A 12,856-nucleotide genomic window follows, 5' to 3' on the forward strand; every position below is an offset into this window, starting at 1 on the left:
AAGGCTTACTTGGCCTCCATAGAAAGTTGTGATCCAATGAGGATTTGGTGAAACCCCATACAAAGCTTTGCAATCCTTCTTAAATTTGTTGAAATCAAAAGGTGCCGTTGGGAACATCGAGTCTTTGTCCTTGCCGCTAACACCAATGGGCATTACGATCTCGCTGTACTCCGAACAAACTAAATTATATGAGAATGGAATGGTTGGGAGGGAGTCACACCTTGACTAATTTAGAGAATAATCATGGGTTTATAAGTAAGAAATATATTTACATTGGTACGTGGTCTTTTGAAAAATCTAGAGTATAGCCAGGAGAGCTTGTGCTTAAAGGAGGTTCATGATTCATAATATGGTACATGAGTCATGCCCTTAACTTATCCATATCGAACAAAGAAGTGTGAGCTTCGAAGGTTATAATAATAGCCCAAGCCCACTACTAGATATTGGTCTCTTTGGACTTTCCTTCCCGACTTCCCTCAGGGAAAGGGTTTCATACCCTTAGAGGGTGTTTCGTTCCCCTCCCAACCAATGTGGGATATCACAATCTACCCCCTTTAGGGCCCAGCGTCCTCATTGGCACTGGTTCCAGCCCTTTTCGGGGCCAGCATCCTCGTTGGCACTCGTTCCTTTCTTCAAGAGATATGGGATCCCCACCAAATTCATCCCCCTTCAGGGTCCATCGTTCTTATTGGCACACCGTCTCGTGTCTACCCCCTTCGGGGAACAGCCTCCCCAACCAATGAAAGATATCATAAAGGTGTAGTCAAAGTGGCTCAAGTATCGAACAAAAGGTGTACTTTGTCACCTTTTGTTCGAGGGGAGGATGAATTGAGCTATAAGAGCTTATATTCAAAGTAGACCGTCCGTTATTCCTACCAAGCTATTCAATTCATAATTTAAAAAATGAAGCATCGAAAACATAGGGATTGAATCAACATGCCTGCCATGTAAAAGGATCAATAGGATTATCGGGATGCCCAGATTCAAACACATCGTAACAATCCCTCTCCCCCATGAAAGCAATGACCCCAGCAACCACCTGCTCAATCACGTCGCTGTTTTTCCTTGCCGCTTCATCAATGGCCGCACATATGCCTCTCACTGGCTTCTCATGCGGGTTGTTGTACTGAGCTGCGGACGTAAAAACATGGTCCAGATAGTACTTCAGCTCATCACTTCCATTCAATTTCTCACAAGTTTTGAATCTTTTGCTCAAAATCATGAGCCCTTCTGGCTTGTTGTTCGCGATTCGATCGACTTCAGCCCACGATCTTCGTATGGTTTCGTGGCATGTTTGGCTGGTTTCCTGATTTCATAAAATGGATTGTTGTGAATAATTTGAAGCGTTTTGAATTGTGAAAAAAGGGATTGATTGATTGTTTGGAGTTACTTTGAATGACTTGGAGACGATGGAGTAATATCCGTCTTGAGGTGTGATGTTGTCGAAGTAAAGGATTGGGGCGGAAGAAGCCAGGGCTCCAAGAGCGATGTGGGGATACTTTAGCCTAAACCATGAAGCTAGCACTGTGTATCCATGGCATACTCGATTATGATCATGGAAAACTTAAAAAAAATTAAATTCCTATTTCTAAAACTCGAGCAAAAAGTATGTAACAAAATAAAGAAACTTATAGGTGTGAATTGTAACCGTTCAAGCCTACCATTAGCAAATATTGTTCTTTTTGGGTTTTTCTTTCGAGTTTTCCTCAAGATTTTTAAAACTCTTCTGCTACTTAGAGATTTCCACGCCCTTATAAAGAATGTTTCGTTTTCCTCCTCAACCGATGTGGGATCTCACAATCCACTCCCTTTGGGGCCAGCATCCTCACTGGCACTCGTTCCCTTTTCCAATTGATATGAGACTCTTCAATCCACCTCCTTCGAGGTCGAGTGTTCTTGCTTGCACACCGCCTCATGTATACCCCCTTCAGGGCTCAGCCTCATCGCTGGTACATCGCCCAATGACTTTCATACCATTTGTAACAGCCCGAGTCCATCGCTAGCAAATATTGTCCTCTATGGGCTTTCTTTTTCGAGCTTCCCCTTAAGGTTTTTAAAACATGTCTCCTAGGAGAGGTTTCCACACCCTTATAAAAAATGTTTCGTTTCGATGTGGGATCTCACAATTAATAGTGTTTAGAAGCTCCATTCTCATAAACTAAATAATTATCAAACAAAGTTTTATAATTTACTATGCCAAAAGTCTAAATCTAAAATTGTTGAGGATTATTGGAGTCCCACGTTGGTTAATTAAAGAGAAGATAAGAATATATAAGTAACGTATACTATCTCTATTGGTATCTGACATTTCGGGGAAATCAAAACTAAAGTTATGAGAGCTTATACTCAAAATGGATAATATCATACTATTGTGGAGGTTCTTTCTCCCTATCAAGTGGTATCATAGTCATGTCCAAGGCTCCACGTGTCCTTTGTTTAGGGAGAGGATTGACGAGAATTATTGGAGTCCAAAAGTAAAATCATAAAAGTTATGTTTAAAATAGATAATATCATACAATTGTGGAGGATCCTCGTCCCTATTAATAACTCATTTGAAATTCATTAACTTAAAAGAATTATGAAAATTTAAGACAATTAAGTTAACTTACTTCCACCGTAGGAGCCTCCAATGACAATGATAGGAGAAGTTTGAGAAGCTAACATTTTCTTAATATGCAAAAGCACTTCAGCATAATCCGCTAAGGCTTGAGCCGAATTCAGATATCCTCGAACGCTCGCATTTTTCATAGCCTTCTCTATCGAACCAAATGGTACTGATTTCCCATAAAATCGATGCTATAAACAAGCAAAACATGTCAAAAAATAAGATCGAATACATTCGAGGCAATAACCTTAACCCCTCTTACCTCTAAATACACAAGCATAGCCTTGTATCGAGACGCAAAACGAATGGGAAAGTCTATAAACGATATGTCATCGTCGATATCTTCTTCGGCACCGAAAAAAACAACGATGGGAGCATTGGGATTCACACCTTGCCAGTATTTGAAATCAATAACGTATCGTTGATCAAACGTGTCGTAGCTTTGAGGCTGATAATTGAAGTGATCGAGTGGTTGTTTGTAATAAAAAGTGGCTAGACCGTCGAGTGTGCTAGCTTGTTGGGGCTTGTTTCGGGATGCCCTTCTTTGGACGCCAAGGCGTGGGATGTGGGCAGATGCATAGGAAGAAATGAGAAGGAGTAGTAGTGGGAGTACTATGGATTGGCTCAAAATGCTATCCATGTTGTTCCCCACGTTGATCAACTTAAGGTGTGGATATGTATTTATAGCACACAACAACCCTATTTTTCCCACTCTTCCTTATTGCCTAAACTTCATCACTTCCTCTCATTTTTCTCATTACTTATCATTGAAAGTTGGAATTTCGAAATCGCTTTTATCTTTGTCTCCACCTACTAAACATAAGTTTCTGAATTTGAAAGCTTGTTTCGATGACTAGCAACAGTTTCGATTGCCTTTTGCTTATGATCCAGAAAAATGGTTACCTTCGTAATAATCACTTGAACGTTGACTCAAATTTGTATGACTTTTAACAATTGTTTGACTATCGGTTATAGGGGTGTACATGGATTAACATGTATAAGACCTTAGTCCCAACAAAAATTAAATTTTATCGAGAAACTTAGAAGTTGGATTTTAAGATGATGTAAAAGGGAAAAATTCTTATGAAAATTCCACGAACTCAGAAAAAATATAAAAAAAATTAGGAAAACGGTCAAATTAAACCCTGATGGGCAAAATGATCATTTTGAGCCTCATTTCAAATGAGGGGTTTGCTAGTACCAAGTTCTATGAAGAAAGAAGACAAAAAAAAAAAAAAGAAAAAAAAGAAAAAAGGGAAAGGTGAGGATTAGGGTTTTAGAGAGAGTTAGAGAGAAACCGAAATTGGCTCCAAACGACAGCTTGGAGTCAGATTTTAGCAAAGGTCCTTCACAAAATTTTTCATTAGACTGAGCAGAACATATTTGAGCATTTTAGTGATCCAAATCCATCAAGTAACAAGATAGATCGAGAGGTATGAATTTCGAGTTTTCGTTTTCAATTTTCCTTTAGATCCAAGAGATTTTCTTAGAGTTAGATTTTGCATTTTTGATAGATTGTTCATGATTTATGGAGGAATTTCCACCAATTTCTTGAAGAAGCGGAAGTTGAATTGAACCATAAGTCAGAATTTCCGTGATCGTCAAGAATAGTAATAACCTAAATTTTATATTTTAATTGTGATTATTTTTTTCATTAATTTTATAAAAAAAAAAAAAAAATTGAATAGCTCCAATTTTGGTGAAGAAATTAAGTTGATTTGAGTTGAGTGAGAAAAGAAACTAAGTTGATTGGGTCAATAGAGGGTGACCCAATGAGACCCGCTTTGCTTGACTTGTGAATTGAGGCGGGACCTAATTAAGCACCCACAATCCAAGTAGCCCACTTAGGCACCTATCCATGTCGTGCAAGGAGTGCACTTCTCCTTCCCAAGCGCACGTATGTACTCATGCGTGGGAAGTCTCCACGCACGTGGTCGGCATGGGAACGCGCATGAGTGCCTCTTTTTTATCCCTTTGTCTTATTTTTGTCAGTTTTTTGCTCCGATTTTGATACTAGTCCTAATTTTACTAGAGTTAACCGACGAAAGAAATTTCATAAATTTTGGAGCTCCTAATTTTAAATAGTCTAGATTGATCGGATTATCAAATCATATGAACATCTTTAACAAATTCAAAATATGTCATTCAAAATTTCACATTATTTTAAACTTTTCCAATAATTTTAAAAGCTTTTTCTTTTTCTACCTCATCCATCGTGAACAAAAAAGCCGTTTTTGTAGACTTAGTTTAAAAAATTTAAGCATTAAAATTAATTTTATTATGAATGTAGTGGTGAAGCATTAATAGAAGGTTGAAGCATAAAAACGTGGCATGAAAGGCATTACAAGACATCCACCAAGAAGCCATCCAATAGAATAGATACTCCATTAGCATTTGACACTAAGCTTGCATACATACCCTCATCATGCTCCCATCCATTAAAGGATGTTTCTTCAATCACTTCATCTTTAATTCTTATATCTTTAGAATATGTATACCATTTTTAATATCTACCTATCTAATACCTATCTTAGCTAATTGAGCTACATGGTTTTCGTAGATATGCACTCTAGAATGTTACATATTTGAGGCAACAACCGTATTAAAAAAATAATAATAATAGAAACCCTAGAGTTGTCAAATATAAAATCGAGTGAGTTCAATTCCTCTCACAAACTACAACTACGTTACATACTTGATGCAACAATTATGATATGAACCAAGAGACATCAATCATACAATATACTTCAATGAAGATGTGAAGAAAATGTTATTGAAATTATCGAAAGATATTTCAATTCATGCCACATTAAAGAAGAATGAAACTTCATTGTTATAAATTTTTTGTGGATCATAATATAGAGTAATTTAGTTGGCGTTTGTTTAATGTATTTTAAGGTTTATTTACATAGTAGCTAATTATGACCATAAAATATACATAGTGGTTAATTATAGTCATAAAGTATGAAAATTACAACTCTGTAAAGTCTCATGAAGGTTAAGAGCATGTACGTTATTTTTGTAAGATGAACTTGAGAAAATGTAGTAAAAGAATCATTTGTGCTTTCCTTTAGCAAATGACCAAATTTGTTTGCAATTCTATGTAGTTTAGATTACATGTAGAATCATTCAAGCTTAACATGATCAATCTTGCTTGTGGAGTGATTCGAATCTCAAACACATGTTCTTTCCTTGAGATATTCGATCAACAAGGTAATCTGAATCTCACTCCCCTTGTAGTGATCCCATATCAAACTATATTAAAAAGAAAAATAGAAACCCTAGAGTTGTCCGCTATAAAACTGAGTGAGCTTGGTTCCTCTCACAAACTACAAGTACGTTGCATATTTGATGCAACAAACTGTATTAAAAAAAAAAAACAAAATCATAGAGTCGTCAGCTATATAACTGAGTGAGCTTGATTTCTCTCACAAACTACAATTACATTACATATTTGATGCAACAACTGTATTTAAAAAAAAAAAAAAAAAAATAGGAACCCTAGAGTCGTCAGCTATATAATCAAGTGATCTCGACTCCTCTTCCAAGCTACAACTACGTGCAAGTCGAGGAGAAAATCTAAAAACCACGGTCGCTTGCATCATCGACTGAATCCCTACATAATTAACTCTATTAATAGCTCCATCTAGGAGTGGTGGTTTTGTCTGACTTGTTAGAGTGACTCTGATTTTATATTTGGCTTTAGTGAATAACTAAGCGTGTTGACTAATCGACTTCTTTAGCTTATGCATCAACTTCGCCCGCCACCATTCAACTTTGTCCGTCTCCATTTTGCTTCATAGTTCGATCACCATACTCTCTCGACTCCAACACCAAGATTCAACCAACATTAAGTCAAATTTCCCATCTATTTTTATATTTGTAGGATAAATTATAAAACTTAGGTACTCCGACTTGGTAAAAGTAAGAATTTAGTATCTATAGTTTGACAAGTTAGAATTTTTCAATAATTTATATAACACCTCATAAATAATATCTATTATTAAAAGTCACAAATTTAGTAGTAGTGATTATAGAAAAGACCTGTGAGGTTCCACATCGGTTGGGGAGGAGAACGAAGCATCATTTATAAAAGTGTGGAAACCTCTCCTTAACAGACTCGTTTTAAAAACTTGGAGAGAAAATCGAAAAAGAAAAGCTCAAAGACAACAATATCAGCTAGCGGTGAGTTTCGACTCTTATTTGAATGTACACCACTTTTAACGTTCTAAATGATACTAATAGGTGGAGTTGACTCAACCGTATCTCCATTACCTAAGAAAAGATAAAAGACAAGACAAGACATCAATGACACTTCCTCGTGTGCGATTCCCATGGTCAAAAGTTACGTTCACTTATTTGGTATAGTGAACAACGTTTTCCCTTTTTTTTTTTTTTTTTTTTTTTTTTTTTTTTTTTTTTTTTTTTTTTTTTTTTTTTTTTTTTTTTTTTTTTTTTTTTTTTTCTTTTTTTTCTTTTCTTTTCTTTCTGAGGTATATCCCTTATGTAACTTATGGAGCCCCTAATTGAGGAGGATTTTTTTATTTTGTTGTGAGAAAATTATTTCTCCGGTGTTTAAGAAATTCAATAACTCGAAAAAATTCAATCAACTAAACTCAACTCACAAGGTTTGAGTTGGATTATGAATTTATTGATTAGGTTGGTTTACGAGTCTAAAACTAGATTTAGCTGAACCGAACTAACTCGAATTTATTTTTAATTTTAAAATATACATTTTTTTTTTATTAAGATACAATTATATATGTTGGATGAAAGTACACCTAATTTAGGGAATGATCATAGGTTTATAATCAAGGAATACTATCTTCATTCGTATGAGGTCTTTTGGGGAAGCCCAAAGCAAACACTCATGCTCAAAGTGGACAATATCATACCATTGTGGAGAGTCGTGTTCAATTAACACGGTATCAGAGTCATACCCTAAACTTAGTCATGTCAATAGAATTCTCAAATGTCGAACAAAGTATTGTGAGCCTCGAAGGCATAGTCAAAAAGTGACTAAAGTATCGAACAAATGGTGTAATTTGTTCAAAAACTTCAAAAGAAAAAAAAAAGTCGAGCCTCGATAAAGGGGAGGCATACTTTTGAGGGGAGGTGTGGATGAAAGTCCCACATCGCCTAATTTTAGGGAATAATCATAGGTGCATGAGGTGAGAGCTTATGCTCAAAATAGATAATATCATACCATTGTGGAGGTCCCGTTCAATTAACAATATATACATATTATTATTTTATTTGTATTTAATTTCATAATGATTCTTTTTATTATTTATTCTCTACCCACTCTTTAAAATATTTTTTAAAACTATTTCCAAGATAATTTTTAAAATTATATATAATAATTGAATTACCAATCTTAATTAAAATTTTGAAAATAAATAAATATATGTTTTAGGAACAAATTTTTTACTCTTATTAAAAACAGTTAATTTAAATAAATCATTTCAATAACTCAAACTAAACTTTTTTATGTTAAGTTGGATTGAGTTTTTTTTATTTAACAAGAGTTGTTTGGATGAGTCGGAAAGATGTGGACCCCATCCGACTGTTTGTTCTGTAAAACTAATCTAGCGTTTAAACTAGCAATATGCAAATTTCTAAAAATAATATTTTATTCCATGTGAATGGGTTGAATCCAAGTCAAATAGTTTCTCTAACTTGGTGTCATGCTTGAGACATGCCTAGGTGGTATTTGGTGACTTTGGCCTCGGCCTCCTCAACCTCGACCGAGGTGGTTACGGTTGGGTTATATGTCTTAAAACTTATAGTTTGTAAACAAAAACATATTCTATTTTCAATGAAGTTATTATTGTTGTTTATTCGGTAAAGATTGTTATTGAATAAAATGAACTTTACATCATTAATCTAAATCCAATAAACTAAGAACACTCTAGCTATAGTATGATTACTTGAACTATATGTAGAGACATAAGAGTGAATCAAGTTCACTCTGGGTATACTATGATTACTTGAACTATATGTAGAGACATAAGAGTGGATCAAGTTCAAGTATATATAGTCAAAATGATCTATAGTATAAGGATAATGCTGAGTACCTTATTCTGGGACACTATGGATGCAGCCCACTTTTGTATATGATATAAACAATGTGATCACTAAATTGTACATGTGGAGACATGTGAGTGGGGGCGTCCTATGCAATGAGGATTGCATAAGATCGGACCATGAAGAAAACCACTCTCACTTTATAATGTCGTTTACTGTTGAGACTGATTTTCTTTTCATTCGATAGCCTAGGTAACTCGGTTTTAATCCTGAGCTAACTATGAACTCCTGTTTATTTGGAATTATCCTTAGATTTGCATGGGTGAGAGTGGCTCTAGTTCGCCAACTCAATAGGCCTCCCATTTCAGGGGTAAGACTGGGAGAATGACTGGGGACGTGGGGTGCAAGATGGAATTCACTCCTACCCACTTTTAGGGATAGAAGAGAGGTAGTTCCCTTAAGCACTAACTCCAGGTCTTGAACAAGGGGCCCCACCCTCTCATTGGCCTGAGAGAGATTCGGTTTACTGGTTGGACCACAAACCAATTGTTTATTAGAGGATCAGTGAGACATAAGGAACAAGAAGTAACTTCAGGGGTAAAACGGTAAATTGACCCAGCTCTAGTTACGAACAACCTGTGAAGGATCGACTTACTAATCATGGTTATATCAGATGGACAGAAATATATCTATAGTGAGGGGAGTGCAACTACTAGGCTATAGTGGAGTGTCCTAGTAGTTAACGAATGTTGGTTAACCAGGTTAATGAGTTTAATCGGTTAATCTTGAATCGTTGGAGCCCATGATCTATAGGTCCATTAGGTCCCTCTGCTAGCTCATATCGGACTAAACCATAGAACAGTGTGACGAGTGAGTTCGAAGTGTTCGAATTCAAATTAGGGAATATGCGTTACATATATACGATATATTTAACCGCAATTTTATTTTATTTACGAATTAAACGAAAAGAGAGAATCTGAGATATTTAAATAAGATTTAAATATCTTAATCAATTATGTGTCGGAATTGATTGGGATTGGCATTTGAATTAATATTAAATATTAATTAAATAGTTTAATTAATTATTTAATGTTACTTTAATTTGAAATTCATTATTCAAATTAATTGTTGAATTAAAATGAAGAAAGTCAAAATGTTGACTTTCATCTAATTAAAATGAAGAAAGTCAAAATGTTGACTTTCATCTAATGGAAAAATCATGTTAGTGGAATTTTGAGGTGTCAAAATTTGGTTTAACCAAACTTGCATGTTTGCCAAATAAACCCCACAAGTTTGAGTGGAATTTTGAGTGTCAAAATTTGGTTAACTCAAACATGCATGCTTGCCACATAATCCCAAACATTTGAGTGGAATTTTAAGTGTCAAGATTTGGTGATCTCAAGTTTGCATGAACATGCAAACTTGACTCTTTAAATAGAGTGATCATGATACTTGGAAGGGATTCTTCATCTTGATGAAAAACCTCTCACAAGCACTCTCTTTCACGTATACAAAATCCCTCCCAAGTTTAGTCACTCACCGGATTCCACAATCCCGTTCTAAGGCCGGAGAATAGTGGAGAAGACACTAGTGGTGGTTCGAAATCGGTTCGTGAGGCAAAAGGAGTTTGAACTACAAAAGGTTAGTATTTAAACTCATTAAGTTTTAATACTTATGAACATGCTAGTCATTTACAATAATTGATGTTCTAAAAGTGCCTAAGATCCAAATTGCTTCCGCATGTGTTATATTAACACCATCAATTGGTATCAGAGCAAGTTTTAGGCACTTTATTTACATTAATTTGATCATGGTGGGTACCATTTCATGCATGAAATTTGTGGTTGCTAAAGTGGATGGTTTTGGTTTTGGCATTTTTTTTATGCTTCCATTTGATACAATTATTGTAATAAGCCTAAGGTGTATGGGCTTTAATAAATGAAGAAAGGTCTGTAATTTTTATAAAGTCATTAGAGTCCACTTTAGGTTGTAATTGATCGAAAATGGAAGAGATAAGCAAGCTGAACCGAAGAGGATGGAAGAGGCGGTTCGGGTGATTTTTCTGTCGTTGGGGACCGATTGAACGTTTTTAAGGGTTGGTTGGTCCAGTTCGTGATCGTCGGGAGCGGCTCAAGTTATTTTTAGTTATTAATGTAATAATTTAGTTAATTGCTTGCTTTAAAATGCCAAAACCAACCCACTTTAGTGTGTTTAATTAATTATGCATTATGAATGTATGTTTTAATTAAATAGTAAATGTATATGCATAAAGTATGTCATATAGATTTAAAATCCCACCATAGGCTAAGCATGTTTCATGCATTCCAAGTATGTTATAAGTGTTATAATGTATAGTATGCATGTCTTAGGGTTCCATGAGTGATAGATATAAATTGTTATATTATTGCATGGAATGGATGATTATATAAATTGTTATATAAAGCATGTTATAGGTTATTTTCAACGTCATAAAATGAGGTAGACGTTAAAATCTATAATAAAGATAACAGCATGCTCACTAAGGGTTAAGAACCGAGCACGATCAATTTTAACAGTTAAAAGGGGTCGATGTCTTATAAAATTGCGGTTACGAGAAAGCTCACCTGGCACGATCTTGTCTAAGGCTGAAGGTACTTAAGTTGACGGTTTACGGAACACCTACTACCTGGAGATCGGACCAGTACTTGAGCTTAGTTAGCCGAGTTTTATGAGCATGCTTAAGTGATTTAAGATTTAGAAAAATCACCTAGACTTAAGTTATATTTAATTAGCCGGAATATACTTAAGTAATGAGTATACCCAACCATATAAAATACTTAGTGGGAGGAAAATGGTGTATAAGATACATCGTTTTCTCTTCACGCTCTCTGTAAAATTCACACAGTGAGATTCATGCTCGGCCTCGTGTCGCCCTGGGAGCGTCCTCCATTCGGAAGGTATTTGCATGAGTCAATAACAAGGGGAATTGAGAAAGTATTTATAGTAAGTGGGAGAAGGAAGTCAACACGTCCTATGGTCTCCACCACTAGGTTGCACCGTGAGATTCCCATGTTCCGCCTGCATGTTGCCCTAGAGCAACTACCCATTCGGAGGGTCGTAACATGGGAGTCGGAACAACGCAAACTCCAGAAATGGATAGGATTTCTTAGGTCCATTCCCAACTTTGGCCTTTTCATTCGATAGCGTTGTTGGGGCCGATTTCTGAGGTCTGAAATTGGTGGGTCACACTTGCGAAGAATTACTAAGAGTTAGTATATTCTTGACCAAAATAGCGATAACTAAAACACTATAGGAACAAGAGTTATTCTGGGATTAGTGTTTAAGTCAAGAATGTCTTGGTTTAGTGAATGAGTGATTGACTGCCCCTCGGTAGCAGTTGCTCTAACTCACTAAAGTATCGTTGCAAATTAATAATGATTTGGGTACATTATTACATTTGCTAAAACTGATTGGATTAAACAGGATTAAGTCAAAATCACTAATAGAATTTTCTTTATATCACAGCATGACAAACTCAATAGTACAATTACTCGCTTCTGAGAAATTAAACGGCGACAACTACACAACTTGGAAATCAAACCTAAACACAATACTGGTCATTGATGATTTAAAGTTTGTTTTAACTGAGGAGTGTCCTCCAAACCCAAGCTCAAATGCAAACCAAACAGTTCGGGATACGTATGACAGATGGATAAAGGCAAATGACAAAGCCCGAGTGTACATTCTAGCCAGCATATCTGATGTTTTGGCTAAGAAACACGATGTTATGGGTACTGCTAAAGAGATTATGGAATCTCTAAAAGGGATGTTTGGACAACCGTCCTTCTCCCTTAGACATGAAGCCATAAAATACANTGATGTTATGGGTACTACTAAAGAGATTATGGAATCTCTAAAAGGGATGTTTGGACAACCGTCCTTCTCCCTTAGACATGAAGCCATAAAATACATTTACAACTGCCGTATGAAAGAAGGGACCTCAGTTAGAGAACATGTCCTGGACATGATGGTCCATTTCAATGTGGCAGAAGAAAATGAAGCTGTCATTGATGAGAAGAGTCAAGTCAGTTTTATCATGATGTCTCTTCCGAAGAGATTCTTCCAGTTCCTCACAAATATTGTAATGAACGAAATAGAATATAACTTGACTGCTCTTCTCAATGAGCTACAGACTTATCAGTCCCTCTTAACAAACAAGGGACAAACAGGAGAAGCAAATGTTGC

At 35.8% G+C, this 12,856-nt stretch overlaps 1 protein-coding gene across 2 annotated transcripts in view; it reads right to left on the reverse strand.

Annotated features, from left to right (window-relative positions):
* LOC111798977 (lysosomal Pro-X carboxypeptidase-like) overlaps positions 1 to 3,254 on the reverse strand; it is a 4,898-nt gene extending 1,644 nt beyond the window's left edge. For both annotated transcript variants that reach the window (XM_023682345.1, XM_023682344.1), the window contains exons 1-5: positions 2,868 to 3,254; positions 2,610 to 2,796; positions 1,391 to 1,524; positions 942 to 1,306; positions 10 to 172 (exon numbers count right to left, since the gene is read on the reverse strand). In XM_023682345.1, coding sequence (XP_023538113.1) covers positions 10 to 172; positions 942 to 1,306; positions 1,391 to 1,524; positions 2,610 to 2,796; positions 2,868 to 3,245 — 1,227 coding nt within the window. In that variant the 5' untranslated portion in view covers positions 3,246 to 3,254. The remainder of the gene's footprint in view (positions 1 to 9; positions 173 to 941; positions 1,307 to 1,390; positions 1,525 to 2,609; positions 2,797 to 2,867) is intronic.
* Positions 3,255 to 12,856: the final 9,602 nt, after the last annotated feature.

The sequence above is a fragment of the Cucurbita pepo genome, chromosome LG07 (genome assembly GCF_002806865.2).
Source record: "Cucurbita pepo subsp. pepo cultivar mu-cu-16 chromosome LG07, ASM280686v2, whole genome shotgun sequence".
Classification (NCBI taxonomy): domain Eukaryota; kingdom Viridiplantae; phylum Streptophyta; class Magnoliopsida; order Cucurbitales; family Cucurbitaceae; genus Cucurbita; species Cucurbita pepo.